A 27,610-nucleotide genomic window follows, 5' to 3' on the forward strand; every position below is an offset into this window, starting at 1 on the left:
GAAAGCGCTAAGAAAAAGTATACATAAGTATAAGCACTTATGGGATTATCTATCACATCTACAGTAGTCAAGGAAGAAGCGGGGTGACAGTCCTCGCTACAAGTTCTGATACAGTTAAGGAACCCGCTTCTAACTGCTCCAGTATTTCGTCTGCCTCTGTGGAGTTATACGTGATCTGCACTACTGGCACCTCGACGTCGCCTGCTTGGCTTCCAACGCCAGTTGCTTTAATTGTCTGTATCCGTGTTTCTTCGTTGAACCACGAGGAGACCAAGTAGAACGTAGCGTCTTTGCGTAAAACAGTTCGCCACCGTCGCCCCTCGAGATTCAGGAGAGCAGCCACCTTGTATCGAACGGCCCAGTCAGTCTCGAAACCATCTGGCTCCATTCTCTCACGGGATGTCACTTCGTTAAAGTCATCTGCATAATCATCTTCTTGCATCGCCGGATTATGTCGCTGACACGCGTTTTCGCTGGCAATCGTTGACGGACATGTACGTGGCCGCGATCTCTCTCGTGCGGAGCGGGACACGTCAGCTTTTCTGCCGCCATTTCGCACAGACAATGCCCATGAAATGACGAGCTGAGGTCTCGGTGATGTGTCTGGTGCGGTCGGGGCCACCTGGAAGCGCAGTTGTTGCACCACGCCGACTAGTAACTTCTGCAGCTCGTCATCGGTCAATAGAGTTGACAAGCTGGGAACATTTCCCTCCGCTGAAGGAATCTGTGAGACCGTCTCGAGTTTAATCCTAACAAGAAATGTTTAGCTGAGTTTGAGCTCTAAAAGCACGATAAAACTGCTAATTTCGCAGTTACGTACATGATCTCTAGGTCATCCACAATCTGAGCCACCTGCACCAGCGCATCGTGGTTCACCAGCAGGTCACCGGAGGTGCCATCGTTCCAGGATGCGTGGACCATCAGACCGCTGCAAGTGCACAACACCAGTCGTTAAGAAGAGAGCCTAGCCCATAGCCTTTGTGGAGATACTACTCACCGATCGCCAAGCTCTGCGATGTCGGAACGAGTCAGCTCGATTTGTAGCTCGTCCACAGCGACCTCGACGCCTTGTCTGGTCGTGGCCTCCATCAGCAAACACGGCGGCAAGTCCCGAACGTGTTCTTCGTCTTGCACTTCTCGACGATCTTGCAGCTCTTGAAGACGACCGGCTCGACTGTAATTGTGTTTGTTTCTCTGGTCTAGAGACGGCAGGTCGCGTCCTCCTCTTGACAGGCCACGTTCTCGTGTAGTTCTACACCCGCCACGCGAAGGTGGAGCCATCCTCTTGGATGGACTTCTCGGTAGCAAGTAGCCCACAGTTCCGTCTTGATGCATGTGGCTGAACTTGTGGGCGTGTTGCTGCCACTCGCCGTCCCATTTCTTCGTGTTGTAGTACGGCTTCAGATGCGCCAGTCGCTCCTTCAGACGGCGATTCTCTTGGTCGATCGCGTTCTGTCGGCGCTTTCGGACAGCTCGGTTCACAAGAGAGGGCTTCTTGCAGGCGTCGCCGCGACTTATTGCGTTCTCGGGCGACAAATGACAGTCCAAAAGAGGCGTCTGCGTGGCATCAAGTCGAATTCCAGGCATGTGCATGTGGGCTGGACTGTGCACGGGTTTTTGAGGCGAATGGGACGCTGCTGGAGTCTGGACTCGAGCTGTCGACTGCGGTATCAAGGCCTCACCAGGTTTTCGTCGAGGAAGTCGCGATCGCGAGGATGCGGCCAGCACGATATTCTCTTGGCGGCTCATGATCTGCACCATCTTATTGGCAAGACGCTGGTTCTGGTGGTAAATGTCGAGCTGTCGGTCTCTCTCGATCTGCTGGCGCTTGGCATTTATGGCCAAATGAGGATGAGGAGCGGGCGCATTACTGTCCATGTAAACTTTGGATGGAGAGTGGCAGGTAGGCACCATTTGCTCGAGCTTGCGCTGATGTCGCGCTTGCTGTCGGATCACATCGCGCTCGTAGCACAGACGATTGTCGAACGCCAATTTCCTGTTCATCGTGGAGGCCTCTGGTGCTGCTTGATGGTCCTATTCTGGCACGAGACGATGACAAAAATGGTTTTATTTTGGACCAGTGGACACATTTGACGTACTCTTGGACGATCTTCATTCTTTATTTTGCCTTCATACTCCACAGCGAAATGGCTCCATCCTGATTAGCTGAGCAACACACCGCCAGCTTCGGATGCCAGTCCAGATCTGCCACGGTGGTTTGATTCGGGATGAAAGTCGAGATAGCACGCTTCTCACCATGCTGTGTATCACACAAGAAGATGATATGTAAGGCAAGTCTACGGGAGACAAAGAGGTTGAGTCTCGTTCGTACCTTAAAGATGTGGAGAGTAGTAGCATCGGCCACCACAAAGTAGTCGGCAGCTCCGAGGAAGCGGATCGTAGTGTCTACATCCACGTCGGTGGACGCCAACGGCCTGTCCATCTTGTACGTACGTGTCAGGGTCGGCTTGACGTCTATTACGCTTCCTCTAACGTCGCTAGCTGCATCGCTTGGAGACGCCACAGCAATCAGAATCAACGCGACAGACCACTCCATCACCACAGTCCCATTCTCATGCACACTCAGCATCGATTGTCCGTCTGGAGATAAACAAATCGCCGCCAAGCTACCGCCATCGATGCGTGCCGAGCCGCTGCAGGAGACGAGATTGCATCGGTGTATCCGCTCTGGACGAATCACGTCGATGAACTCGATATCGCCCGTTCGACTCCCAGTAATCAGCACGTTCCCCACATTGCTCCACGCTAAGCAGGTCAACTGTTTGTCTTCCATTGGAAAGTAATACTGCATTGGCTCCTCCATGCCCCCATGCAGGACTAGGATCTGTTGAAGCGCGTTGTCCTCTTCGTCCCGACTAGTGAACAGACAGGCAGCAATCGGCGCTTCTCGAGCACACATGAGCTGCTGTATCTGCAAGTTTTCTTCGGTCGGAGGACACGTGGCGACTTCCTGACCGTCGGAATCCCACAAAATCGTCTCTCCGTTGTCCAGTGTACAGGCGAGGAGCTACACGGCACACGTACAAGCGTCAGACTTCGTAATACTGCAGGCACAAGACTGAACACCACGCACCTGTTTGCTGGGGCCTGGGCCAAGCCAGTTCAGACTTATCAGCCTTGACGGGAGCGTAATCGTAGACGACGGGGACAGCGCTACCGGGTTCGCAGACCAAATGTCGATGTGGTTGTTGCCCAGTTTGGCGATGGCAAGAAACTGTCCGTCCGAAGAGAAGCGGCTCCTTGCAGTCATCGCAGACTTTGTGGGTTCCCAGTCGTTGAGCATGTTGAATTCACGGATCAGAGAGGCCTGAATCTCGCCTGGATTCTTGATTTTTGACGCTCCAGAAGACCAAGACGGGGGTTGTATTGGTGTCAAACTGGACTTTGCCAGCTCTCCCTCCGCCTGAGGACTTGAATCTGCAGGGAAAGGACAGAACGCGGGGGACGCAGGGTCACTACAAGCTCCACCATCCACTCGCGCACCCACCGAGTCTTCCTCCACTTCATCCTCCTCCTCATCTCCGCCCAGTTCCTCGTCATCACTCAACTCATCAACAGGGAGATAAACTTCTGCTACTCTCGGCATATCTCGCGGGTCCACGGCAGAAGCAGGATCCACATGCGGGCTCTGGTCACTGCTGATCCCAAAGAGCTCCCCAATCTCCTTCATCTGCTTGAGTGACAGCCCGATACTCGCTGTCACGGCGCCGTAGCTGCGACTGCGACTTCTGTTCTTGTTCCGGTCACTCGACACGTCCACGTAACTAGGAGTAGACGCCGAGAAATGCTCCATGAGGTTGTGCTGCACCATCAGGCGAAGGATCGAGTGCAGTTGTCGTCCTGCCTCCTCCAACTTGTTGATCTTCGCCGTCGCTTCGCTGTTGTACAGTCTCAGCCTCGTCGCTTCGGACTGACTCACCTTCAGTCTCACTTTCAGTGTCGGCTCCTCCAGTCGAGCCAATTGAAAGGCCAGAAGCTTCGGCAACGGCAAACTCCGGAACACCAGCGACAGGAAGTTGCGGAACGACGTCACGAAAGCCTCGAGCCAGGCCTGGCTGAAGAAAACCTGAAAGTATGCGTCGCTTTCGGGGCGTTCGATGTACGGCAAGATGAACCAGCGACTCCACGAGTCCGTCCCAGCCCCTTGAGCAGCCGCTGAGGCGTTTAACTTGTCCGCGTGGAGCTGGAAAAACTCTGCTGCCTTCTCTCGGTGTCCAGATTTGACTGCGTTGACCACGTAAAGTCTCAGCAGTGACGTCTCTAGCTGGTGCAGTGTCTGTAGAGGTTTTAAACAGCAGAAAATCGTTAAACACTTCGTTTTTACGCAGGAAATTGGTGCTCGAGCGCCGTACGGAGGCGTAGGAAGCGTCTAGATGGTTGAAGAATCTGGCAGTGAAGAACTTCCACGTCTCCAGCACTGTTTCTATCTGATAACTGCATACATAGCACAGGTAAGAAAATATTCGACATCTCGGTTTCTAGCGCCTCTACAGCTCTCGTTCCAGCGTGAACATCACGTACGTTTGCACAGCTACCAGCAGCTGTGAGATGATCTGCTCTACGTCAAAGCCCCGGGAGCGGTCGCGCTTGCGTTCGGCGCTGAACACTTGAAAGCTCTGACACAAACGCGTTTCGGTTAATAGCTCCGCGGATACTGGGCGGCTGGAGACGCCAAAAACAGGGGAAGAGCTTTCATCACCTTAGTAAAACCCCGGAACAGCAGATATTCCATCACGAGCTCGTCCACATGCGGCAACAGGCTCGGCGGCTCCATGCTCGCTCTTCCTCCTTTGTTGTTACGTTGCACGCGAATCCTTAATCGAAATGCATACAAACTTCAAGATAATGAAGATAAGGTGTACCACCCTATAATCCTATTATCTAGCATATTGAGTACGTGCAAAACAACCGGTATGCCATAAGTCGTCGCTTCGATGCGCCAGTTGGGACTTGAAGCCGTAAAAGGTGGAGAATGAGGAGCCTGAGACCCGGCGTCACAGTGGCAGCTACCATGGCGGCAAACTTAAGCTTCAGACGAGACCTTCTCGCCGCCACAACACAATTGGAGGCTTCGAGCGCGGACTCATTTGTGTCAAGTCCTCGAGGGGACGACGAGAGTGATGGTCAAACTTCAACTTCTAGTCATGTCGGTCTGTCTCGGCGTTGGACGTGGCCACAGCAATGCGGTGAACTTGTTGTCCGCTGCAGTCGCTACATCTGCTGTGAAGTGTGCGAAGGAGCCGACGCAGCGTGTGGACTGCTACCCGCCACGGGCTAATTTTCCGGGCCCGACGGAGGAGTTGTGTCTGGCTCAAGGTTGTTGCTGGAAGAGCTTAGAGAATGGAGGTATACCCTGTGCGTTTGCAGTCGATGAGCCCCCGAGTGAAGGAAAGTGCAAAAGTGTAGCCAAACCGGCACGTCTGGCGTGTCGAAACCCGAGATTTGCTTCCTCTAGCCTGCTGGAAGATGCTGAGGTCTGTGAGTCTGCAGGCTGTTGCTTTGACGATGGAGACTGTTTCCAGCTTACGAGTGACGGATATGAGCTTCTTACACTGGATGAGACTAGCCATGGCTGGCGCGGAACACTCGCCCTGCGTCATGGAGGACGTGGACCGTTTGGGAACGACGTGCCACTGCTGGAGCTGAATGTCGTCCGGGAATCGTCGAGTCAAGTGAGGATTCGTATCACCGATCCAGCCTTCCCGAGATATGAAGTACCAGATCTGCCAGTGCGACGTCACGCAGACAAAGAGGGGGAGACTGGCAAGGAGGATGAGTACAAGGTTCACTTTACTCCGTGGCCATTTGGAGTGGCTGTAACTCGTCGAGACTCTGGAGAAGTGTTGTTTAACTCCACTCCGCCAGTTAAGAGAGCAGAGGGAGGTGAAAGCTTCAGTGGTCTAGTGTTTGAGAACCAATTTCTCGAAATCTCGACGCAGTTGTCAGCAAGTGAGGAAGACGACCAGCCTATTCTCTATGGACTCGGAGAACGACTGGGGTCGGCGCGACTTCGAGCGGATGGAAATGGGGATCTCTATCCAATGTTCTCACGTGCGCCGAATGCTTCCGCTCCTGTTCATTCTCGTAGTGGTGGAGACAATTTGTATGGGGTCCACCCGTTCGTTCTTCAATTGGAGGATGGCAAGTCTGGCAATGCACACGGAATATTCGTGCTTTCTTCGAACGCAATGGAGGTGCTGGCACGTCGTGATGCACTGACATACCGACTGACGGGTGGAATTTTTGACATATTTGTGTTCTCTGGTCCAACACCGCATAAAGTAATTGAGCAGTACACGGATATCGTGGGTCGTCCAGCGATGCCTCCGTATTGGGCTTTGGGCTATCATGTCGGTCGTCGTGGAGAGGCAACGTCAGCTGATGAAGCAATGAAGGTCGTCACACAGCTCCGTATGGCTGGCGTCCCCATGGACGCGTACTGGCAAGACTTTGAGTATATGGCGGATAATGGGCGAGCATTATCCTTGGATGAGACGAAGTTCTCGCATGGTGACATGCAGGCGTTCATTGATGACTTGCACTTCCACTCGCAGTATTTTGTATGCGTCCAAGTTCCGGCCATCACGATGCAAGAAACGTCAAGTGAGATCGCGAGCAAGAGCAGGAAGATGGCAAAGTACAACGCTTTGATGAGCGCACGTAACGTCAGCGAAGACGACGAAGACGACGAAGGCGCTGGAGGCCATGGCGACAGCAAGGCACATGACGAGGATATCCACAGCGATGATGACGATGCGAGTGCTGGCGATAGCACAAGTGAGCAGAGTGAAGAGGGCGATCAAAGTGCTGAGAGTGGCCGTGGTGATCACAGTGAGGGTGGTAAAAGAGATTGGGATCCAGTAGCGCGGGGCGAAGAGCTGGACATTTTCGTGAAAGGAGTGAACGGAGAGCGCTACGCGCAGAAGGCTTTCCGGTCTGGTTGGGCCGTGTTCGTTGACTTTTTCCACCCTAAAGCTCCACAGTTTTGGCACGAACAGCTCGCCAAATTCCACAAGTACGTGATGCCTTTCGATGGTTTGTGGCTCGACATGAACGAACCCAGCAGCACGTGCGACTGCGCTCTAGCAGCCAAAGACGATATCTGCTCTCATATTTGCCAAGAGTGCCACTCGGCCGAATCGTCTAGTGACGAGAAGATGGTAGAGTTGGAGCAAGTTGCTGTACCGGGCGACGGAGGCTTCATCCGCACGAACGACGTGAATTTTCCGTTTGATCCGTATCGCCAGCCTTTCGCTCCGGGCCAAAGCGAGCCGAATAGTGGAGGTCACGGCAATCTGAACTCGGGTACTCTACCGATGGCTGCACTGCACCATTCGTCACTACACTACAATCTCCATTCCTTGTACGGCCACGCACAGGCTCGAGCCACACACGATGCACTGAGCTCCATTGTCAAGAAACGGAGTGTGCTACTGTCTCGCTCAACGTTCTCTGGGACTGGTCGATATGCTGGTCACTGGGTGGGCGACGACGCAGAAGCTTCGTGGGAGCAACTTCGCTTGTCGATCTCTGGGACTTTGCAGATGAATCTTCTCGGTATTCCACTTACAGGCCCCAACGTCTGTGGATCTCGCGGGCGCTCTTCGACGGAGCTTTGTGTCCGTTGGCATCAAGCAGCTTCGTTCCTGCCACTGCTTCGCAATCACGCAGAAAGTGACGGAGGCAAGCAAACGCCTGTGGACTTCGACGCCGACGCTCTGAATATCTTGCGATCGACTTTGCTGCGACGGTATCGATATCTGCCGTACATGTACACGCTCTTCTACGAGGCGCATCGCTCGGGCAGTCCTGTCGTTCGACCCCTTTCGTTCGAGTTCCCAGGTGACAAGAACGCTCGAGATATTGAACACCAGTATCTTCTCGGGCCGGCGCTGATGGTCTCGCCTGTTGTACATGAAGGAGCAATCTCTGCAGAGGTGTACTTCCCTGATGCCAAATGGTACGATGCTCACAATGGAAAGTTGGCGCTGGATGCCGCTGGAGACAATCGACGTGTCAGCCTGTTGACTCCTCTTCCCAAGCTCCAAGTTCATCTTCGTGGAGGGTACATCATCCCGACGCAACAATCGCTGACGACTACGGCTCGGTCTCGTCGTGGGGCGCTTACGCTTCTAGTAGCGTTGGACACGTCGCAGAAGACTCCATCGGCCTATGGAGAGTTGTACGTGGACGACGGAGACTCACTTTCAGCAGTGGAAGATCATCGCTACTCGCTGATGCACTTCGGTGTACTGCAAAATTCGAGTGATACCGTTGACTTCAAGAACTCCATCAAGTTTCATGGATATGCTGGGCCAGAGATGCAAGCAGACCTCAAGGAGGTTCGTGTGTATGGTGTACGTGGAGAGGGTTTTGCAGCGAACTCGTCGATGAATGCGACGCTCTTGTCGTCTAGTGGTGAAGGTTCTCCTCGGGAGCTCGCAGTCAAGGCGGAATACTTCGCGCAATCCGAAATGCTAGTGCTTTCTCGATTTGATGTGCCTGTGGGGCAGGAATTCCACGTGAAGGTGGTGGCTCAGCCTGCTGCCACGCCTGAAGGCGGGAAGAAAGAAACGGGTGTAGGTGCGAACGCTTCTGGAAAATCTGGGAGTGAAGAAGAGGCTGAAAAGGGGGCTGCGGGAGGCAACACACCTGCTGAGAAGAAGAAGAAATCCATATTTTCAGTCACCGGAATTGTGGGTATTGTGGTGGGTTGTGCCTTCCTGGCGGCAATCATTTTGGTCTTCTTGCTACGTCGTCGTCGTCGGGGGTACAATACACTCTGACGAGGGCCGGAAATGAGGCATCAAAGGAGGTGATCGAACGCGCTGAACAACGCTCGAATGCTTGAGTAAGTGCTTCTACGCTAGGGGATGCTGGGGCTGAAATGAGGGCGCTGATACGAGTCGTTTGATTGTTGTTAAGGCAGAACGTGAATGAAGTTTTACCCGAGAACAACGGAGGATTAGTTGCGTTCGTTTGCGTACTTGTGACGATCGTAGCTCTGCGAGTCATCGTAACGATACTCATGGTGGCATCTTCACAACTTTTAATGATACTGCGGCTAGCTGAGGAATAATTAGTTTTTTTTCTTACCGAGCATGACTACATTGTGCTGCGAATGCAAAATACCAATTATACAGGACATCAGGATTGCTGGAGTTCATGAAGAGCACTGTCCAAAAGCCGGCGTCGTTCCTGACTCAGTCGCTTCAATTCATGGATCGTCTTCCCCGTCAGAGCTCCGTTTGGAAAGAGCTTTACACTGGGAGACGCCCGCAGTGCCGTCGTTGGATCCTCCGCTATCGTTTCAGCTGGACGCAAGTTGTCGCCTGTGTCCCGCAAATTATGTGTGTCCGTCGTCTCGAGCTGAAGAAGGAACGCTTCCTCCTCTTCTTCTAGTCGCACGATCGAGCGGAGTAAGTTCAAGACTGTTGAGCTGCAATTGCCATGAGCCAGCAGCGCTCGAGCTAAAGGACTCACGCCAACACAAGGATTGCGGAGATGGAAGTGCAGTTTCTGGTGCTCGAAGATGCCGCAATCGAGGATTTCAGCGCAGGTTGGACGCAGTTGCGGCTCTTCTTGGACCATGGCGCAAATGAGCTCGGCGATCTGCGGGTGATCGTCCACAAGCGACGGTGGCAATTGACCTCTACGAAGGTTACTGAGCACCACATAACGCTCCATCTGCGTCGTGAAGGTGCAAAAGAGCTCGCACAGGAGAACGCCAAGGCTGTAGACGTCGCTAGGAGCGACACACGTTTGGAGACCGTGGGTCTGCTCCGGACTGCTGTAGAGAGGCGTGCCGACACCCACTGATAGCTCCGAGAGCTCTTCCATCTCCTCATCGGTGCTGTTGCACGACATGGAGTCAAAGCTGTCGCCTCCCCTCTCGTGAAGATACCGAGACGGATGGAGATTCAAACTGGCCTGAAGAGTGTTTTTGGACAGTCCGAAGTCTCCGATCTTGACACAGAACTCCCGTGTGAGGAAAATGTTGGCTGGTTTGATGTCTCGATGCACTAGCCCTTTAAAGTGGACGTATTTCAGACCATGGACGATCTGACGGAAGATGTGCATGTTTTTGGAGACATCGATGTCTCCAGACTTGCGTTGATCTATCCACTCCCGCAGTGACTTGCCTTCGTAGAGAGCCATTTGAATGTACACATCGATCTGAGTGATAAAAGCCCCTCCGTTGGACGTGGACGAGTCCCACAGCTTACGAGGACGTTCCATGCTTTTTGAGTGTCGGTTGAAAGACTCATCGCCGTCTTCATTGATACGTTGAGGGCTGGTCCTTCCCGCAGCGAGACGTTGCGATCGAGCTAGCGATATTCGAGGGCTAATGTTGCGTTCATCTTCTTTGGTCTCTTCCATTTCAAAGCCCAGATCGGTAAAACTAGCCACATTGTCGTCCTCGGGGTCGTACGAGAACGCATCCGAGTAATTGGACGAGCCCATCTCGACGTCATCGTTCATATCTACCGACTCACTTATAGAAATGAAGCTTAATCGAGACGACCCGGCTGGACTACTAGTTCGTCTCGTGAGGGTGTGCGTAGGAGTGTAGCAGGGACTTTCCGGTTGTTCGACCTCTTGTCCTTTATTTACCGCCGGAATGAGCGAGCCAAGGACCCATGTGTTGTAGTAGCGGCAGACATTTTCGTGATCCAGACCTGCCAACACGACAGCCTCGTTCATCATGACGTCGCGCACTTCGGCCGGATTGAAATACGTCTCCGGTTTGAACCAGAACTGTTCGAGTTTCACAGCATACCAGTGTCCGTCAATGCTCGACTTGCACTTGTACACTTTGCCAAAACCTCCTTGAGCGATCAGCTCCTTCTCTCCAAAGTCCGTATCAAACGGGTTTGAGCGTTCAAACAGCCCACTACCGGAGCGTTCTCCTGGTCGCTCCCGACGTTGAGAGGCTGGTGGGGACAAAGCACTTTGCTGCACTGGTTTCCCGTTCTGAACGGGGGTTGACAAGCATCTCGAAAGTGGCAACACCACTGGGCTTTGCCAAGGGTTTGGTGGGGTGGTCGAGTTCTTCTTCTTGTCGGCACGTTCAGGGCTTTTTGGAGATCGGAGCATTGCACTGGAACGGCGATTGTTGCAATGATAGGATGCAGGACCTTGCACAAAGCGGTACATGGTCCAGTTTCACAAAAATAGCGGTCATCTTAACGATCTGATCGTGCAGGGGCTGCTTTTTCTAGCCCAAAGTGCCTGCATTCCTAGTCGACTTGTATTCTGTCGTTTCGCCTCAAGCGGCTCTTCCGGAAGATATGGCCAAAGAGGGGATCAATGGTGTCTTTGGGAGGCCCAAGACGTTGCGAAGCAAGTCTGCCAAGGCCTCCGATCGGCTGGAAGAGGATGCTCAAGCCATGGAGACGAGATTGCGTCAACTCCGAGTGACGATGCTGGAAGAGAAGAAGAAACGAGACGCAGACCTTCCTCTTAAACACGCAGGGAATCGGTGGCGTAGTGCTCGGGAAGATCGCGGTAGTGTGAGGCAATACGCGCGTGATGTTCAGGATAAGAAGACGGTCAAGAAAAATGAGAGTGCAGATGCTGGAACCAAGAAAGGAAACGTAAAAAAGTGCTCGTCGCGATCGAAACTTGTTATTCTTTCACCTGCCACGGTGGAGCAGTGGACGGTGCCTCAAGTGCTCGAGTGGCTTACAGCAATTGGGCTAATAGAATTTCAGATAGGGTTTGAATTCCACCAAGTTACAGGAAAAATGCTTCTGAACTTGTCACCTGCAGGATACGAGAAACTTGGCGTCTTTAAGCTGTCGGCTCGTAATCGATTGCTGGCTGAGATGGAACAGATCCGTGCCCAGCGGATCAAACAGAACGGCACTCAGGCAGCGGAAATCATCGACCCGAAGCTTCGTGATCCTCAACTCGGTCTTGAAATGTCATCACCATCTAGCAAACTCGCCGCGAAGACGCATTGGTCGCATGTAGCTCCACTTTCAGAGAACGCTGTTGGTAGCGGGGATGGGCAAGTTCCAGTCAACCTGGCTGATGGAGATTTCGATGAGGATGAGAGCCACGCTTCGTTTATGAAGGCGCTTCTAGAATGGAGGGAGAGCGACTCAAAGCAGCTAACGCTAGAAGCCAATTCGAACCAAGAGGAGGAAGAGTGGGTGAATCCCATGTTTAGTACTGGAACGGAAGAAGATCACAAGGGTGGGGGTGCTTTACTGGAAGGCACGTATAGCGAAGAGGAAGCACAGAAGTCGTTCCAAGAAGCCGTGGTGGAATGGAGAAACGGAGGCGATGTTACGGTATCTGCTGGGGAGCGCTCTGTGGCTCCAGTGGAACAGACTGAGAGTGGCTGCGCTCCAGGCGAACGACAAAGCTGCTGGCAATGCTATCGTGTCATGCAACTGGAGGATTTAGTACACGATGAGCAGACTGGCAAGTCGTTCTGTGGTTCCACGTGTCAAAGAGCTTACTGCGAGCAATATGCTCGGTTCTATACAACCTCATCATAAGTATCGTGAGTCATCAGTAAAGAAACAAAATAAATAGACGTGCAAAGTATTTTTATTTGTTCTGCTTAGCTTTTTTTACCATTTACAAACCCCGCATGAAAAAAAGCCCGCTTCCAATGTTGAAATTTGCTATCAAGTAAAGAAGCCCTGTATCAACTGACATGTGAAAAGCTGGTCTACTCTAATAGACCAGGTTTCTAAAACTAATGCTCGTGCTTGTGACTTGACCACAAAGGCCACTTTTCATTAAAAGAATGGCGAGCAGGCGAAAGGTAATTCTTATCTGAAAGAAGAATTTTTTTTTGCATTGATCCACACGACGGAAGCTTCGGAAGTCGACGCAGAGATTAGAAGTCCTCACTCAAAGACTAGCCCCCTTGGTAAAACCCGTTAGTACTTTGTTCGACTGTTTCGCTCAGCGTCTTTGCCTTTCTTTCCTGTACTCGTACAGACTAGCAGAGATGAAATGCGCTTCACCGTCGATCGGTCCATGACGTCGAAGTCCAAATCGACCAAATCTTCTGGCTCTTTAAAAAATTGCAGTATTAGACAGGGTAACATCACCAGTACAACAAAAAGATTGCAATCTTTACCTTTGCCGTCATCAGCTTTCACTTGTGGTGGCACAGTATTTACGCCAAGAACATAATACGGCTCCTTGGGTTTTGGTGGGATACGGATGTTAAACGGTGAAGTGAAATGCTCAGCAGATACCACCCCCAATTCTGCTATTGCCTTCGACGCGTTGGTGGGTTCGGCCTGTTCGCCGACTGCGGTAACCTCGCCTGAAGTTGAAACCTCGTCGGCGGGTGACCGGTTCGATGGGTTGTCGGAATCGTGTCGAGTCTCACGCACGAGCTTCATCATTTCTTCAATTGAGCCCATGAGCGCATTCTCGATTCCTGCCATGTCGTCAACATTCACGGTGTCGTTTGTGACGTTTTGCAGTATTTGCTGCAGTCCGATCTAAACCAGGAGATCACAACGTCATCTTGTGACATGATGTTTCTTGCAGGCAAACAGTAGACAACCTTTAGGGGGCGGACACTTTGATCGACAAACATGAACTGATCCACGACGGTAGCGAGCGCTCGCTCCACACTGGAGATTTCGATCTCCTTAACCTCAAGTCGCTGCGAAGTGCCACGCTTAGACAGCGGGACCTTCTCGTTTGCAATATCCCTTGATTTCGCCTGGAACGCGAATGTGTTAAAAAGAAAAAAACAGTATACAACCAACAGATCACAAAAAAAAAGCTTACGAGCTGGTCGCGCAAAACGGCAATGCGCTCCATGTCTTCGTCGTGTTTGGCGTCCAGTTCCTTCATGATTTCCTCATGGGAAAGCCACGTTCGAATAATTTCTTCCGGGTCTACACCTTCACTGAAATGACCAAATCCCATCCGTAGAAATGCCTGGCGATACTCCTCTTGCGGGTCAATTTCATCCGATGGGGTCATGTTGACGTTGCGCATTTTGTTAGGTGAACCTACACCATCACGAGTCTGTAAGCTATTTCCAAAAGAGATCGGTGAATAAATGACTAAAACGCACGGGATCGAGAGCGACGACGGGTGTTTGGAGAGCCCATTTTTACACTTGGTAACCCGTCAGAGCTCCCATTCTGACCGATCAGAGTTTGCATTTGATCATTGTAGTATTTCTCAAATTTTGCCTTCTCGCGTGCCCATTTCTGGCGCATCTCAACTTCACGTTTGTACTTGCGCAGATTCACTGCCATCTCCGCCTTCTGCTCCACGAGTCGCGTCTGAATCTGACTCACAGCCTCACTCGCGTTGATTTCTTTCTTCTGCAGCTCTTGCGTCTGGTGATTCAGATCTGCAAATCGAGCTTTGAGTTCGTTCGTCTCTTGCGCCACTTCAATGCGCTCATTCAACAGCCGCTTCTTAATATGCTCCAGCACCATCGAACTGCGTTGTACCTCATGAGAAGCTTGAGCTCGTTTCTCTAACTTGGTTTCCAGCTCGTTAATCTTCGTGTGTTTCGAGTACACGGGTCGTCTCGAGATGGATGCGATGGGTTGCAGGCGGTTGGGTTCCTCCACAATTTTGTCGTTGCGTCCTCCTTCTTCGCTCTGATTGTTGCCAGGATTATAGTGCAGTCCCAGCGCTTCACTATCCTTGATGAGATCCTGCAGTACCAGCTTGGCCTTCTCCACCTCTTCGCGCTTCTTGACAACCTCAAAACGCAGTTTGTCGCTCTTGGCTCGCTTGAGCTCGACAACCTTTCGCACTTTGTGCTCCAGGTCGCGAATCAATTCTTCGCTGGTCGCTCCTACACGTTCTCCGTTTACAGCTCCAGGGACGTTGCGAGAGGGCGACTCCGGCGCAGCAGGGAGCAGTGCAGCTGACTGCGGTCTCAGTTTGCCTTGCAGCGGCTGCTGACCCTTAGCATTCGCCTTCCGCTCGCCCGTAGTTGGACGTGGGGGCATCTCCAGCTTTGTTATCCGTTTCATTAAACTGCATCTAAAACTTTATTGAGCTTACTTCCTCAATAACTACATGTGACGAAGCTGTACCACGTCGTAATCACCAAAAATGAGTGCAAGTTGAAGTGATCTGTTACTTGATTGGCCAATATCTCGTCTCAGAATCCAATCGTGTTCGACGTGGCAATAACCGACGTGCCAGTGCCTCAAAGGCAAGATTCAACTCGATGAGCAGCTCCAGCCCCTTCCGCGACAGCCTACGCAGCCAGAGCTCTGTGCAGCTCATGGGGTTCATCGACCACTGTGTGCGTGTGGACGTCCAGGAGACGACGGAAGAAGGAGAGCTGCGTATCCGCGGCTACGAGACGCTTTTAGGCACGAGCACCGCCGTCTTATCCTGTATTCAGGTGTTACGTCGAATTATCCGCGAATATGCATACGGTCGAGTGGGACGAGAGCTGCAACATTTGTCACTAACCGTGGCCTCCTTCGAGCGCGTACTCTACACCTTCATCAAGGAGGAGATCGTCGTGGCTTCTAAGCATTACGCTAGTCGTCCAGCTGTGGATTTCAGGACAAAAACGGCACTTAAAGATATTATACCTTTGATTCCGACTGATGAGAGGTACACGATCCTATCGGGAGGTGTGGCGTCGCTCTTACGTCACGCTACCAAGTCATTGGAGGAGACGCGGCAGGTGCTGGAAGAACTCCAATCTGGATACAATCCGGATCGCGAGAACCGCTGGTCCAGGACGTCCGTGGTGCTTGTACTGACGTTCATGTTTCTCTACAAGAGATTCCGTATCCGCACGTCGTTCAAGCAGTTCTTAATGCAAGTGATGCCTACGCGGCAGATGGTCAAGTGGGGGATTGTGCTCCTCGTGGTTGCAGACTACTGGAACCGAGCCATGTATCGATTCTCCAACTTGCGACGTATCAAAGTGCATCACGCCCGAGTCCTTATGGCGCTGAGGCTCTTCTTGCTCTGTCAGCATGTGCTGCAACGTGCTCGACCGATCAGTAATGCGTCAGACCATCGACTGCTGATTGATAACCCGATGGAGGCAGACATCGACGACGATCTAAAGAATGCCACGACGCTCTTGGTGGAGAGAGTGCCGCTGCCTGCTGAGTACTACGACCGGTCGTCGGAGCCATGGGGGTTCACAGCTTTCAAGATCGGCACGAATGTTCTCACAGCTTCCAGCGCCTTTGCCACTCGAGTTCTAGAGCATCAGAATAAGCTGCTACTCAAGATCTTGGGCCCGCCGCTGCTTGTTATGGCAATTCCATACTACGCGATCCGAAACGCCAAAGCGGCAAGATACACAACTCGTACGCTTATCGACCACCCGGATGTGGACGTCATTCGCATGGGCTGGCAGGTGTTCGGTGAGTCTCGACTCGTACGATTCATCACGAGTCTGCAGTGCCCCAAGATTCCTGTGTTTGAAGAGCAGTTCCTGGCAGCAGATGGCGCCAGTCTCAACAAGAATCGCAGCAACGAGTCTGATATCGGAATTTATTTTTTCAGTGCACGACCGATGGAATCTGTGAAGGCAGGGACGTGGACGAACGCTTGCACACCATTAACGACGAAGATGATTGCGTGCGGGCTGCCGTCGACGCGTCCTGTTCTCCTCTACATCCACGGCGGAGGCTTCTTCGGACGGTTTATTGCAAAAGATTTTCTAAATCTAACAAACTGGGCCTGCGTGCTGGGTGCAGTTATCGTCTACGTCGGTAAGTTTATCCTCTCAGAACATACACTTTTTTTCTATTTGCTGACTGCTTATGATTTGCCTTTGCAGATTATGGTCTAGCACCAGAGACGCACTATCCGGACTCCATGAACCAATGCTACACTGTGTACAAGTGGGTGCTTAATGGCGGATTGGGATTCCGTCCTGGCAAGATTTCACTGTTCGGTGAAAGCGCTGGTACGAATCGTGCTATTATACACACCTATTGCTTCTTCCGTCTCACGCACGTCAATCTTCTTGCCTGCAGGTGCGAATATTGGGGCTGCGCTTTGCATTCGATGCATCCAAGACGGCATCGATCTTCCCAGTGGGAACGTGTTCATGTTCCCTGCACTGAATCTGCACTTGTCGCCATCGCCGTCACGATTCATCCACCAGAATGACCCTGTGCTGCCACGTGGCATACTTGAGCTGGCACTCACGTCCTACTACCCTTCTCACGGCCACTCGAACCAGTACAAACTCAACATCCACGATCCGTGCGTGTCGCCTGGATTGGCGGAGGACTCATTACTTGAGAAATTCCCGCCGACTTCGCTCGTGGTAGGCGACTTGGATCCGCTTCTGGACGACAGCGTCGACTTCTACACGCGGCTCTCGTTCTTGAAGGTACCGTCGACATTGAAGATTTACTCAGGGCTTTCACATGGCTTCCTCATCTACGGTGACTTGGTTCCGGAGGCTCAGAAAGCCATTGATGAGACGTGCGAGCGCGTACAGAACTGTATCCGACTACGTTAGGTAGCGCAAAGCTCGAGTGTAGTACACTGTGTACAGTAATGAATTTCCCCGTCAGTTCTTGTGCCGTGCTGATCTAATGCGACGGTAACTTAGGAAGTATATCAGATTTCTGGAACTGCTAGCGGCAAGTATTGTGCATTCTACTCAAAATTTCCGTACCAGGACAAAAAGCATATCGGACGTGGAGATATTTCCGACCAGGGCTTATTTCGGGCCATAGCCAATCCATACAAATTCAAGTCAAAAAGAAAAAGGGAGATCTATCTGTGCGAACCTTAGGCTATTAGGGGTAGTCAATGCGCAGCAGTTAGTTTTTTTTTTCTGCCGCAGCAAGTTTAACTTTTTTCCAGGGGTGAAATATTTTTGAGCATCCAGAATCAAAAGTCGCGCAAGTCAGGCAGCAGCTACATTTTTTCCGGCGATCTGCAAGGAGAACAGTCGCAGATACACTCGCAGATCTTAATGGCGCCGTGCAAGTGGAAGGCATGCAGTCGCGTTGCGAAGGCTACAACTGATGAATCGTCATTACTATCGTGTGGAAATAACGGATGTGAGCACAGCAGACATCGCAGTTGCTTGGCTACAATGCTCTCAACGTTCGGTGGCAAGGAATCGTTTGACATTAGTGTCTGCGGAAAACGCTGTTATAATGCTGCTGTGAAGGCCCGTAGGCTGGCTTTGATAGAGCAGCCTGCTAAGGAGAGAATTTCGTGGCACAACGATGGTCCAAATTCCTAAATTTAATAATTAAGTGATTAGCGGACAGAAACAACTACAACCACTACAGGGGAGGAGAGGGGCAAAGTGGTGAGACCAAGCAAACGCTAGAAACTGAGATGGTGGATGCTATCGTAGACAGTGAAGTGTTCATTGTAAGAGCACCAAAGGACGTGATGAACAAGATCCTCGGCCTTGAGACCAGCTCCCGTTCGGCTTCTGACTGGTTAGCCAACACTGGCCAAGGTGTGGATTCGGAGAGGGATTTATGAGCCGCAATACTACGAAGATGCCCAAGTTTTTACGAGCTGCAGTCCGTTATGGACGACAGTCCTCGTACACATCCGCTAATATTGATTACTAAAAGAAGGATTCACATACAGCGATCGCGACAGCGATAGCCCTTATTCCGAGAAAGTCCCAGAGCTGGTGGCAGTACTGATTTAAGTGACAGTGCTCTAATTAGCATCCGACGCGGAACTTCACAAGCACCAGCAAAAATACAGGCAGCGTCCACGCAGCAACAACCGGGCTAGCTCAAAGAGTGTGTCATAAACGGAGAGGGGGCGCGCTGGCGTGTATCGTAAGCGCCAACGTCAGCTCAAAGAATAAGCGTGTTTTGACTGCCGACCACTGCGTAAATTCCGTTTGGTCTGGCCATGCAATCGTGCTACTCTCCAATACCAGCAGCGCCTTACTTGCACGACGTAGATACTTCCGACAGTACCTTTGCCAAGACCGAAAAATGATCCATGCTTAGAACACTTCAGCAATACCATGAGGCGAAGCTCAACAGACCCACGAAATGGGCAATTCCCTCTAGATATGAGGACAGGATCGCTCTTTACCAGTACCAAGTCGACGAGGCGGAAGAATGCCTCCCTCTCTAGGTGGTAGTGCTCGAAAAATTTATCTGTATTCAGACACTCCGTATCTCATAGTAAAGACTTCCAGTGGTCCTCTCGACGCTTGGTCTGTACCAATATCCATGCACGTTCTCGTAAGCTTGTGCGTTGGATAGGTCCAGCTCGTCTTCACTTGAGGCATCCGCATCAACAAGATACCGTAGGAATGACGCAGCGCTCTTTTCTTCGACGACGACGTGCAGCTCTCGGAGGGTAAGCTGCCTAGTACTGTGGCGTGACAGCACCGCAGAAAAAAGATCTTGCTGCTGCTGAAAGCTGAATGGGGTGGTCAAACGTCCGCATTGTGATTGAATAAAAACAAATTCTGGCGCCGCCAAAAGGAAAAAAAATCTAACTGCTGATAACCCCATTAGGGTGTTTTAACCCTTTAGGACCTAAGCCTTAAAGTCCCTCAGGGGGCCTCTTACGTAAGCATACGATTGGCTATATATACATTTATAGAACGTTTGCCAGTCCCTTCTGTCGTGCCCTGTCTCTTTATTTTCTAAGAGTCCCAGTTTGGGACTCTATCTCGACCAGAAAGATACCACTATAGTAAATGACCATAAGTCATTGGTAGAAATTGCGAAATACGCTAATCTTATTGGCTACATTTTTGGAGGCCCTGGCAGGGTCTCTAAGACGACCTCAGGTCTTAAAGGGTTAAAATCAACGTTATTGGTATTTATTTCAGCTCAGCAAATCCGCGACATTTCACCACGGTATTTTGCCAATCCAAAATTTACCACCTCCAGAGGTGATGGATTTCGAAATACCCTGGGTATTTGGTCGAGACGAATGGCCTTGGGAAGGGGATCAGCAGCAGGAACCCGATGTCTTGCCTCTCTACGAGAGACCGTACTGTCGGCGTTAGCTTTACCAGCACCCCCCCTCCCCCCTCTCTACCATTTTACTTCCTCCCTGACACTGTCAGGCTAACAGACACATTGCCCAAGCATAGCGCTAAGATAAAGCCTTCGGGCAGAGTTTTCTTCCTACACATCATATATGCTTAAAACTACATCCACAACACTTTAATGTTCATACTCCTCGCTGCAGAAATGTCTATCATACTTAAGGGCGGTCCACCGGCAGTCAACGGTGTTCAAGCTACAGAGATCATCTCGAGCAAGGCTTCCTTCCTGCGCTTGACTCTACAAGTATAAAAATCTAATTAGTCGTGTGACTTAAATAGTCATGCATCGTACTTATACGAAAGTATACTGTGCATACACCGTAATTAGTCATACACCACATTTAACATACACCAAGATTAGGCATGCTGACAACAGCAACACCAGCCAGCCATTCTGTTACTGCTCTTTTCATTCGCAGCCTCCAAGTGTTTTCTCACTTTAAAACAGGCATGGTAGAAGAAGTGCCGCGCAAGATTCAGCCGGCCGTTCCTCTCTGCGATCGTGTACGGTGCACCGACTGGATGGAGCTGGATCAAGCTTTCAGAGGTTCTAAAGGTCTGTATGGTAGAACTATCGACTTCTTTCCTTCGCAGTTTCGCTCCTCGGATAGAAGGGTGAACATGAACAAAGCTCGCGACTGGTGGAAGAAGCGTGTTGACACAGCTACGAGCCTAGGGTACCCTAAGCAGCTCAAGTATGCGAGTGGAAGACAACGTTTCCGGCATCAATTCGTCGTAATAGCTCTGGATGGGAGGGGCAGCAAACTAGCGGAGCACTGGATGTGGCTGTAACCACTTTTACTGACAGAGTTTCAGACACTACGGTGAGCCGGTGTCAGGCTCTCGAACCAGCTTGTCGCTGAAATGGGCGTCGTCCTCATTTAGGGTAGCGAGCACCCACGCTTCAACTCTCACTTCATTGTCAAGAACAAGCCATTTACGAGTCTTTTGACACCTCGTCGCGTTCAAGACTTCTTGGAGCGCTACAACATCGTCTACAGGAGACACAAGGGCAAGAAGCAGGTCAGCGTCGAGAATTGGCGCAGATCGATATATCTATAGCGAAGCACATGGGTACCAGTTTGAAGAAGGAACGCTTCACCCTGATCAGCTGAACAACATAGACGAGAGCCACTTCGTTATTGACCCTGACGATAGCAAGACGCTGGACTTCGTTGGATCCCAGTCCGTCAAATACCGCAGTGTCGTGTCAGGTATATACATGTAATATGTGGATTTACGCAGTGATGATCCGAATTAAGTGTGATAGGTCGTGAGGGCATCAAAATGCGTGTTCTATTGAAAGGGGGTAGCGATGCACGCATACTGTGTCCGACGCTGATATTCAAGAACAAGAACTCTAGCTACCCTCTTCAACATCTTGCCGATTCGACGCCTGGTGTGTGCTACTGGACTTCGGCGAGTGCGTTCATCAATGGACGTCTAATGTGTCAATGGCTGCGCGACCCAAGGTGCTGGGGACCGGGTGGGCTTTTCGCGTCTGAACGGATTCTTTAGACGGACAACGCTAGTGGACATTGCGCTACAGACGTCCTGGACACAGCTCACGAGCTGCGGACGAAGGTGAGACTTTTCCATGCTAGCGCCACCGACAAAGTCCAGCCCGCAGACTGCTTTCCGATTCAGCGTAACAAGGACCACTGGCGTCGCCTTGCCGAGCGACGGAATACGGAAGCTATTCGGAATGGTGAATGGAGGACTGGCAATTCTTCATCTGGAAAGCTTGCAAACCCTGGGAAGAAGTTCTTTCTTGAGCTGGCAGCTGAGTGCATCCGCCTCGTTAACTTATAGAAAGACAAAAACGGAGAAAATTAGGCATAGAAGTCCATGGCTCAGTGCGGACTGGATCTTCCTCGTGACGGTGTCTGTAAAATCGAGCAGTTCAGTAGAGCGCTTCAAGGGGTTATTGCGATGTATCCTGACACTTTTAACAACGGCTACAAGGGCGCTGCAAGATCTACAGATATTTAGTAGTACATTTTTTGTATTCATAACGCATAAATATGTTTTTCCGCTTTCTCCAAAAGGACTTACATGGCGGTTCCAGACCCCTAAGAAATCCTTCTATGTTATCGCTGCGCGCGGACTCGAACCCGCGATATTGCGCGTGGAAAGAAGCGACTAAACCTCCACTAATGCTGTCGTATTTTACGAAAGTGCAAAAATTTCAATAAGCCGGTAATGGTCGTGCACCAAAATTTAGTCGTGCACCAAAATTGATCATGAGCAAGTTTGAGCATTTGGGGGATACACGGTAAATAGTCGTGCCACGACTAATTAGGGTGAACAATGTACAGGATTGGCAAGTACGTCCCAGATTTGAAATTTCCAAAGTGCCGATTTTGAGCCCCCTATTATAATAGTACCACACTGAAAGCTTGTAATGTGGATGCCAAGGTACACCTGTTTTGAATTAGCCAACCCTCACTTAGCTCTGGCACATAAACCTGCTAAAAACGACGGTATTAAACTATTCAAGTAGATTAAGTTAGCTTTGCAAAACGTAAGTAGGTGAGTGGGCGTACTAATAAGTAGGTTCCACAACTTAGGTACTCAAAACAAATACCGGAATTTCATTTTCAAACTTCCCATCTTAAGCATTTCTAATTGAATAATGTTTGTCACTCACGCAATTATCTACAACACCCGAAGAGCCTCATAGCACAAGTCTCTTCGAGTCGTCAAGTATCTCTTATTGGTACGCTCAGCAGCTATCCTGACGTCACATTCTGATCAGCAGGAGATGACCCAATTTAGTGTACCCATGCCAGTTAGTTGAAGCTCGCACCAAGTTGGGTACAAAGCTTGTAGCGTCTAAACAAACCAAATCTCATTCCTGGATTTCCCTCAAAGCTAGCAGGTTAACAGCTAAATAGCTTTCGAGCACCCTCCCCCCTCTCAACAACGATGTCTACAGAAGAAACTCGTGCGCACCGCCAAGATGAGGTCGACGAGGAGCCTGCCCCCGCCGTATAAGCAGCAGATCATGTCCAGGGCCTACAGTCTCCAAGTGCTGTCTTAAAAGAAACGATAAATCTCATACTAATCACACTCAAATTATTCAATGGTGAAATTCGAGATGGTCACACTGACGTACGACTGGTTGGAGACATTAAAGTTTCAGATCGAACTCGGAGAGATACTAAACAACCGTACGTGGGTTGAGAGAATCAAGTGCGGAAAACTCGCGTCACGCCCTACCGGGTCCGCTGTCGCGAGGTACACGAAACATTGTGCTGCGTTACCTACGGCTTCATTCCGTGATTTGGACAATGCCTTTTTTGAGCAGCTCCGCTGTCGCCTCCCCCTCCAGCAGCAAAAGCCGTTCGACTAGCCAGCAACAAGAAGATGCTGACGGAAACGTACTTGGCCTACTCGCATCATTTGGGTACATACAGCAGGTCTCAACCGTGGAAAGATAAACAACCCCATTGAGCAGCAGGCACTGAGCACGTTCATTAAATACGTCTATTCAACGTATCGCAATTCAATGCTAGCACGACTCGACGTCGACTCTAGCGACGCCTCGGTAGAACTTCACGCAGCAGTAGATTCGTGTGTCCAATTCGGTGACCAAGCTGGTTAGATCTGATGGACGAAGTCGGATGAGGTACGCCGAAGGCTCAAGTGCTTGGCAACATAGTGACGAAAAGCCTCAGGTAGCTGCGGCCGCAGTGACCACGACTACTTCGATAAAGAGTACACAGCCACGCTGGAATTTCAGTAGCGTCATTTGTAAGACATGCGGTGAGATTGGCCATACTACAAACTATCACGATCGATTCGTTGCCCAACAGAAACGGTCAGGCATAGCCGCTCGCAGGGAAGCCTCTACAAGGATGCAGAGGAATGAAGATGTGGGGTGCCGGCGGACACCGAGAATAAAGCCTACGACCCGGACATTTCCGCCGCATCGCCGGTTATCGACCCAGGCGCTTCTTATCACATGACTTGTAACCCCATATCACTATTGAATGTCGTGCCTTGTGATGATCACTACGTGGATTTTGCTGATGGACGCAGTGTCGATGGAAAAGAATCTGGTGACTTGCGAATGGGATGGGTAGCCATGTTCCTCACGATGTCGTCTATGTACCAAGACTTAGGCAGTCATTGGTATAGGTGTCGGCGCTGAAAAAACCGGGCAAAAGTGTGACTTCACAGAGACAGAGTGTGTCGTGTATGGGAGACCCATTATGCGCGGTCGCCTTCATAATGGTGTGTTTGCAGTTTCAAAAGCAGGCGTATCATTTACTGCTGAAGGTGGAGCTGCTGGACCAGTCGTGGCAAAGAACTCTCTGGAAGATTGGCATCGTTGACTTTGCCATCTTCATTCCCAAGGTATCCTCGACCTGGAACGCAGCAAGCTTGGTCGCAGAATGCACATCGCTGGACAAAAAGAAGCTACCGATGCTGTCGCGTGAGATTTGTGCTTTGGGCAAGACGCACGGCCGCGCCGCACCCAAGCGCATCCAGCACCTACAGTTGAAGAAAGACACTGTCTACCACGCAGACCGTGCGGGGTGTTTCCAGCGCAGCATTCATGGTAACCAGTACTACATGGCGATAAAGTGGATGGGGTACACACATCTTTACTTTCTAAGAAATAGTGAGGCTGTTGTTACGTTTCTCCGAGAATATCTGAATGTGATAAAATAAAATCGGGATGGAGCGAATCGAAGGGGTCTTCGAGCTGATAACGGTAAGAATTCAGCAATGCAGAATTCGACGAGCTATGTGCCGATGCTGGAATCGAGCGCAAAATTCGGAGCGTGATGCACACTATCAAAACGTGGTCATAAAGCGAGCTAACCGGACGCTTGCGGATGCTGCTCGCTGCCTCCTGATCCAAGCTAAAGTATCTCACAGCCTGCGGGAATACGCAGTATATGCAGCTGCGTCTATGTGAAATCGAGTCCTGACTACCGCTACTCCTTATGACAAGACTTTTGAATCCCAACCAGAGCTTACCGACACGCATGCTTTCGGTTAAAATATTGTCGTTCTTCTAAAGCCAAGTCTAAGATCTACGCGTTTTCAGTTTTGATTAAATGGACAGCGCATTATATTATTTGGACATGGTCACGAGCGCAAAGGCCACTACGCTTATATCCGTGAAGGCGGAGCACGGGTAGTACCCAGATGTGATGTCTCCTTCCTGGGACTTCAAGAACAACAACTGACGCTGGGATCGCAAGTCGACCCCATGCCCGTGCTGACTTCAAACCATCAAGTCGCCTAGACACAGCTTCTTCATCGAATTCGCAGTCTGCAGCAAGTCGCACTCAAGAAGAGGACGAGTCTCGCGACCCGATGTGGGGAAATACAAGCGATGCGATACGTAGCGTGAATCTGGAGGAGACTCACCCGTGAAACAAACCTATCAAGCCGAAGAAGGTCCGAACGCATCGCAAATAGAACCATCGGCGTCGCGTTCCTCGTACTAAATGACATTATCGAGGAGCTACTTACGCAGGAGGATGCGAGACGGTCACGACACTGGCTAATTTGAAAACAAGCTATCGTGGATGAGATCGAGGCACTCCGTGCAAATGGGGCAATCATTATTGTAACTCCCCCAGCTGGCGCCCATGCTATCGGCTCCACAATAAATTTCACCTGAAGCGCCATGCAAACGGCTCGTTTGAGAGACAAACGGCCTGGCTTTGAGCGCAAGGCTGTGGTCAGGTTTACTTATCGATTACATTGCCACTTATGCCCCAGTCGTCAAACTAATTTCGACTCGATTTTGTTTGGCAGAATGCAGCCACAGAGGTCTACACGTCCGCCAGGTGAATATGACAGCTGCGTATGTCAAGGCGGGACTTAACGATGTGATCCATGTCGAACAGCCAAAAGAATTCGAGGAAGGAGAGCCATGCAAGTTTGATTATTACGGAAAGCCTTGTATGGTTTGAAGCAGGCTGGACGTGAATGGAGCGCTGAGCTAGACAGCTTCCTGCGCGAACTCGGATTTGAGCCGACTATCACTGACCCCTGTGCTTACAGGCACCCTGAAAAGGAACTGATAATCCCATTTACGTCGATGACATCCTCATTGGATATGACGAAAGCGGCGAACTGGAGGAGATCATGACGCAGTTACACGACAAGTACGATATCAAGGATCTTAGTGAGTTATCCTGGTTTCTAGCATGCTCGTCAGACGAGACATGTCATCGGGAACAATGCTGACTGATCAAAAGAAGTATGCCACAGAAATTGGCAATAGATCTGCTATGAAAACGTGTCGACCAGCTAAAACCTCGACGGACCAAGGAACAATCCTCTACAAAGCTGTTGCAGACGATGAGCTTGCAATTCCCATGCCATATCGACAAATCGTCGGGGCATTGCTTTATCTCAGTCGCATTACCCGACCCGAGATCGCGTACGCTATCAATCAGGTTGCTGCACATGCCAGCAACCCCAGTGTTACTCACTGGAATTTTGTAAAAAAAATACGCGCTACGTTTCGACGACTCAATCCACCGGTCTCCAATTTCAGCGAATACAAGACGCAGATCCACTGCGACTATATACTGATGCTGACTGGGCCAACAACATCGCCGGAAGGAACTTGCTCATTTTCAGTAATCTTGCCTTCGTATCCTTGGTAGGCATGTTTTGAGTCCCGTTGAAACCGGGACAGCAGTTCTAATTATTTGCACACTCGCGGAATTCGGTGCCCACTTACAACATATTCTGCAGCAGCAGAAACCGAACCAGCAGCCACAGACTTGCGCGGTAAACAACCAACATCACTCATGTTCATCCGTTTAATATCCCCTTCTCCGGATCGTTTCTGCCATCGCTTACGCTCCGATCCAGCAGATTGGACATCAGCTGCTTGATCATCGAATGCTTCATCATCCCAATGTGGACAATTTGGACGCAGATTACCAGCCCCCAACAGTGAAAACAAGTACACGTCTCTTGTCTGATGCCTTTTATCCCAGCTTGCTTATTATTTTTCTTGGGTTGGACTTCATTCTGCGTTTTACCGCGACCACCGTTTTTGCGCCTGCCCTTACTTGGGTTTGCTTCTGCTCTTTGGATTGTGCAGAGTCTTTCCCACACGCAGCAATACCAGTTTCTCTTCAGCACCTATTTTCTCATTTAGGGCTGACTCCAAGCGCAAGGTTGGGTTGCAGTAGGCCCAGATCGGTCAGCTCCTCCATCATTTCGAACTACGCAATGCTTGGAGGATTTGCGAACCCCATCATGATGTGTTCGTGCCACATGACCAAGGAGAGTATTAGCATAGTCACTATCATTCACACATTTGCCATAGTGCAGCAGTTGCGTCGCAAAGACTCTATCTCGCGTAACAATTACTCCATGCTCTTACCCGATTTATATATATGCGAATAGAACTCTGGTCTAGCAACATATAAATTGAACATTCACGCTTGGTCTGCTTGTAAACAAAGCGGTTCCACATTCATGAGCCGTTTCTTCTTCGCAAATCATCTCAGCGTCCTGTAACGGTAAATCAGACAAAATCGTTTCACGGGCGGTACTTTCTTTTGCTGCAAAGGTAATTTGCTGAACTGGATCACTTCC

At 50.6% G+C, this 27,610-nt stretch overlaps 7 protein-coding genes across 7 annotated transcripts; 3 read left to right on the forward strand and 4 right to left on the reverse strand.

The window, feature by feature from the left end:
• Positions 1 to 67: 67 nt before the first annotated feature.
• On the reverse strand, positions 68 to 2,004 carry PITG_10844 (uncharacterized protein; the record flags this gene model as incomplete). The annotated part of the gene is made up of 5 exons (XM_002901614.1): positions 68 to 749; positions 821 to 928; positions 998 to 1,121; positions 1,167 to 1,169; positions 1,257 to 2,004. 5 exons carry the CDS (start codon positions 2,002 to 2,004, stop codon positions 68 to 70), a joined length of 1,665 nt encoding a protein of 554 aa, XP_002901660.1.
• Positions 2,005 to 2,119: 115 nt separating this feature from the next.
• Positions 2,120 to 4,795, reverse strand: PITG_10845 (uncharacterized protein; the record flags this gene model as incomplete). The annotated part of the gene is made up of 7 exons (XM_002901615.1): positions 2,120 to 2,260; positions 2,333 to 3,028; positions 3,095 to 3,339; positions 3,478 to 4,297; positions 4,374 to 4,455; positions 4,543 to 4,637; positions 4,721 to 4,795. 7 exons carry the CDS (start codon positions 4,793 to 4,795, stop codon positions 2,120 to 2,122), a joined length of 2,154 nt encoding a protein of 717 aa, XP_002901661.1.
• Positions 4,796 to 5,141: 346 nt separating this feature from the next.
• Positions 5,142 to 8,807, forward strand: PITG_10846 (lysosomal alpha-glucosidase, putative; the record flags this gene model as incomplete). Its single annotated transcript, XM_002901616.1, has 2 exons — positions 5,142 to 6,619; positions 6,836 to 8,807. 2 exons carry the CDS (start codon positions 5,142 to 5,144, stop codon positions 8,805 to 8,807), a joined length of 3,450 nt encoding a protein of 1,149 aa, XP_002901662.1.
• Positions 8,808 to 9,168: 361 nt separating this feature from the next.
• PITG_10847 (eukaryotic translation initiation factor 2-alpha kinase, putative) lies at positions 9,169 to 11,118 on the reverse strand (the record flags this gene model as incomplete). The annotated part of the gene is made up of 1 exon (XM_002901617.1): positions 9,169 to 11,118. One exon carries the CDS (start codon positions 11,116 to 11,118, stop codon positions 9,169 to 9,171), a length of 1,950 nt encoding a protein of 649 aa, XP_002901663.1.
• Positions 11,119 to 11,312: 194 nt separating this feature from the next.
• On the forward strand, positions 11,313 to 12,530 carry PITG_10848 (uncharacterized protein; the record flags this gene model as incomplete). Its single annotated transcript, XM_002901618.1, has 3 exons — positions 11,313 to 11,573; positions 11,628 to 12,287; positions 12,366 to 12,530. The coding sequence occupies 3 exons, from the start codon at positions 11,313 to 11,315 to the stop codon at positions 12,528 to 12,530; spliced, it is 1,086 nt and encodes a 361-aa protein (XP_002901664.1).
• Positions 12,531 to 12,920: 390 nt separating this feature from the next.
• Positions 12,921 to 14,981, reverse strand: PITG_10849 (uncharacterized protein; the record flags this gene model as incomplete). Its single annotated transcript, XM_002901619.1, has 5 exons — positions 12,921 to 13,055; positions 13,167 to 13,496; positions 13,562 to 13,723; positions 13,792 to 14,018; positions 14,159 to 14,981. The coding sequence occupies 5 exons, from the start codon at positions 14,979 to 14,981 to the stop codon at positions 12,921 to 12,923; spliced, it is 1,677 nt and encodes a 558-aa protein (XP_002901665.1).
• A 224-nt stretch (positions 14,982 to 15,205) lies between these two features.
• Positions 15,206 to 17,485, forward strand: PITG_10850 (hormone-sensitive lipase, putative; the record flags this gene model as incomplete). Its single annotated transcript, XM_002901620.1, has 3 exons — positions 15,206 to 16,724; positions 16,793 to 16,921; positions 16,992 to 17,485. 3 exons carry the CDS (start codon positions 15,206 to 15,208, stop codon positions 17,483 to 17,485), a joined length of 2,142 nt encoding a protein of 713 aa, XP_002901666.1.
• Positions 17,486 to 27,610: the final 10,125 nt, after the last annotated feature.

This window comes from Phytophthora infestans, genomic scaffold (assembly GCF_000142945.1).
Source record: "Phytophthora infestans T30-4 supercont1.20 genomic scaffold, whole genome shotgun sequence".
Classification (NCBI taxonomy): domain Eukaryota; phylum Oomycota; class Peronosporomycetes; order Peronosporales; family Peronosporaceae; genus Phytophthora; species Phytophthora infestans.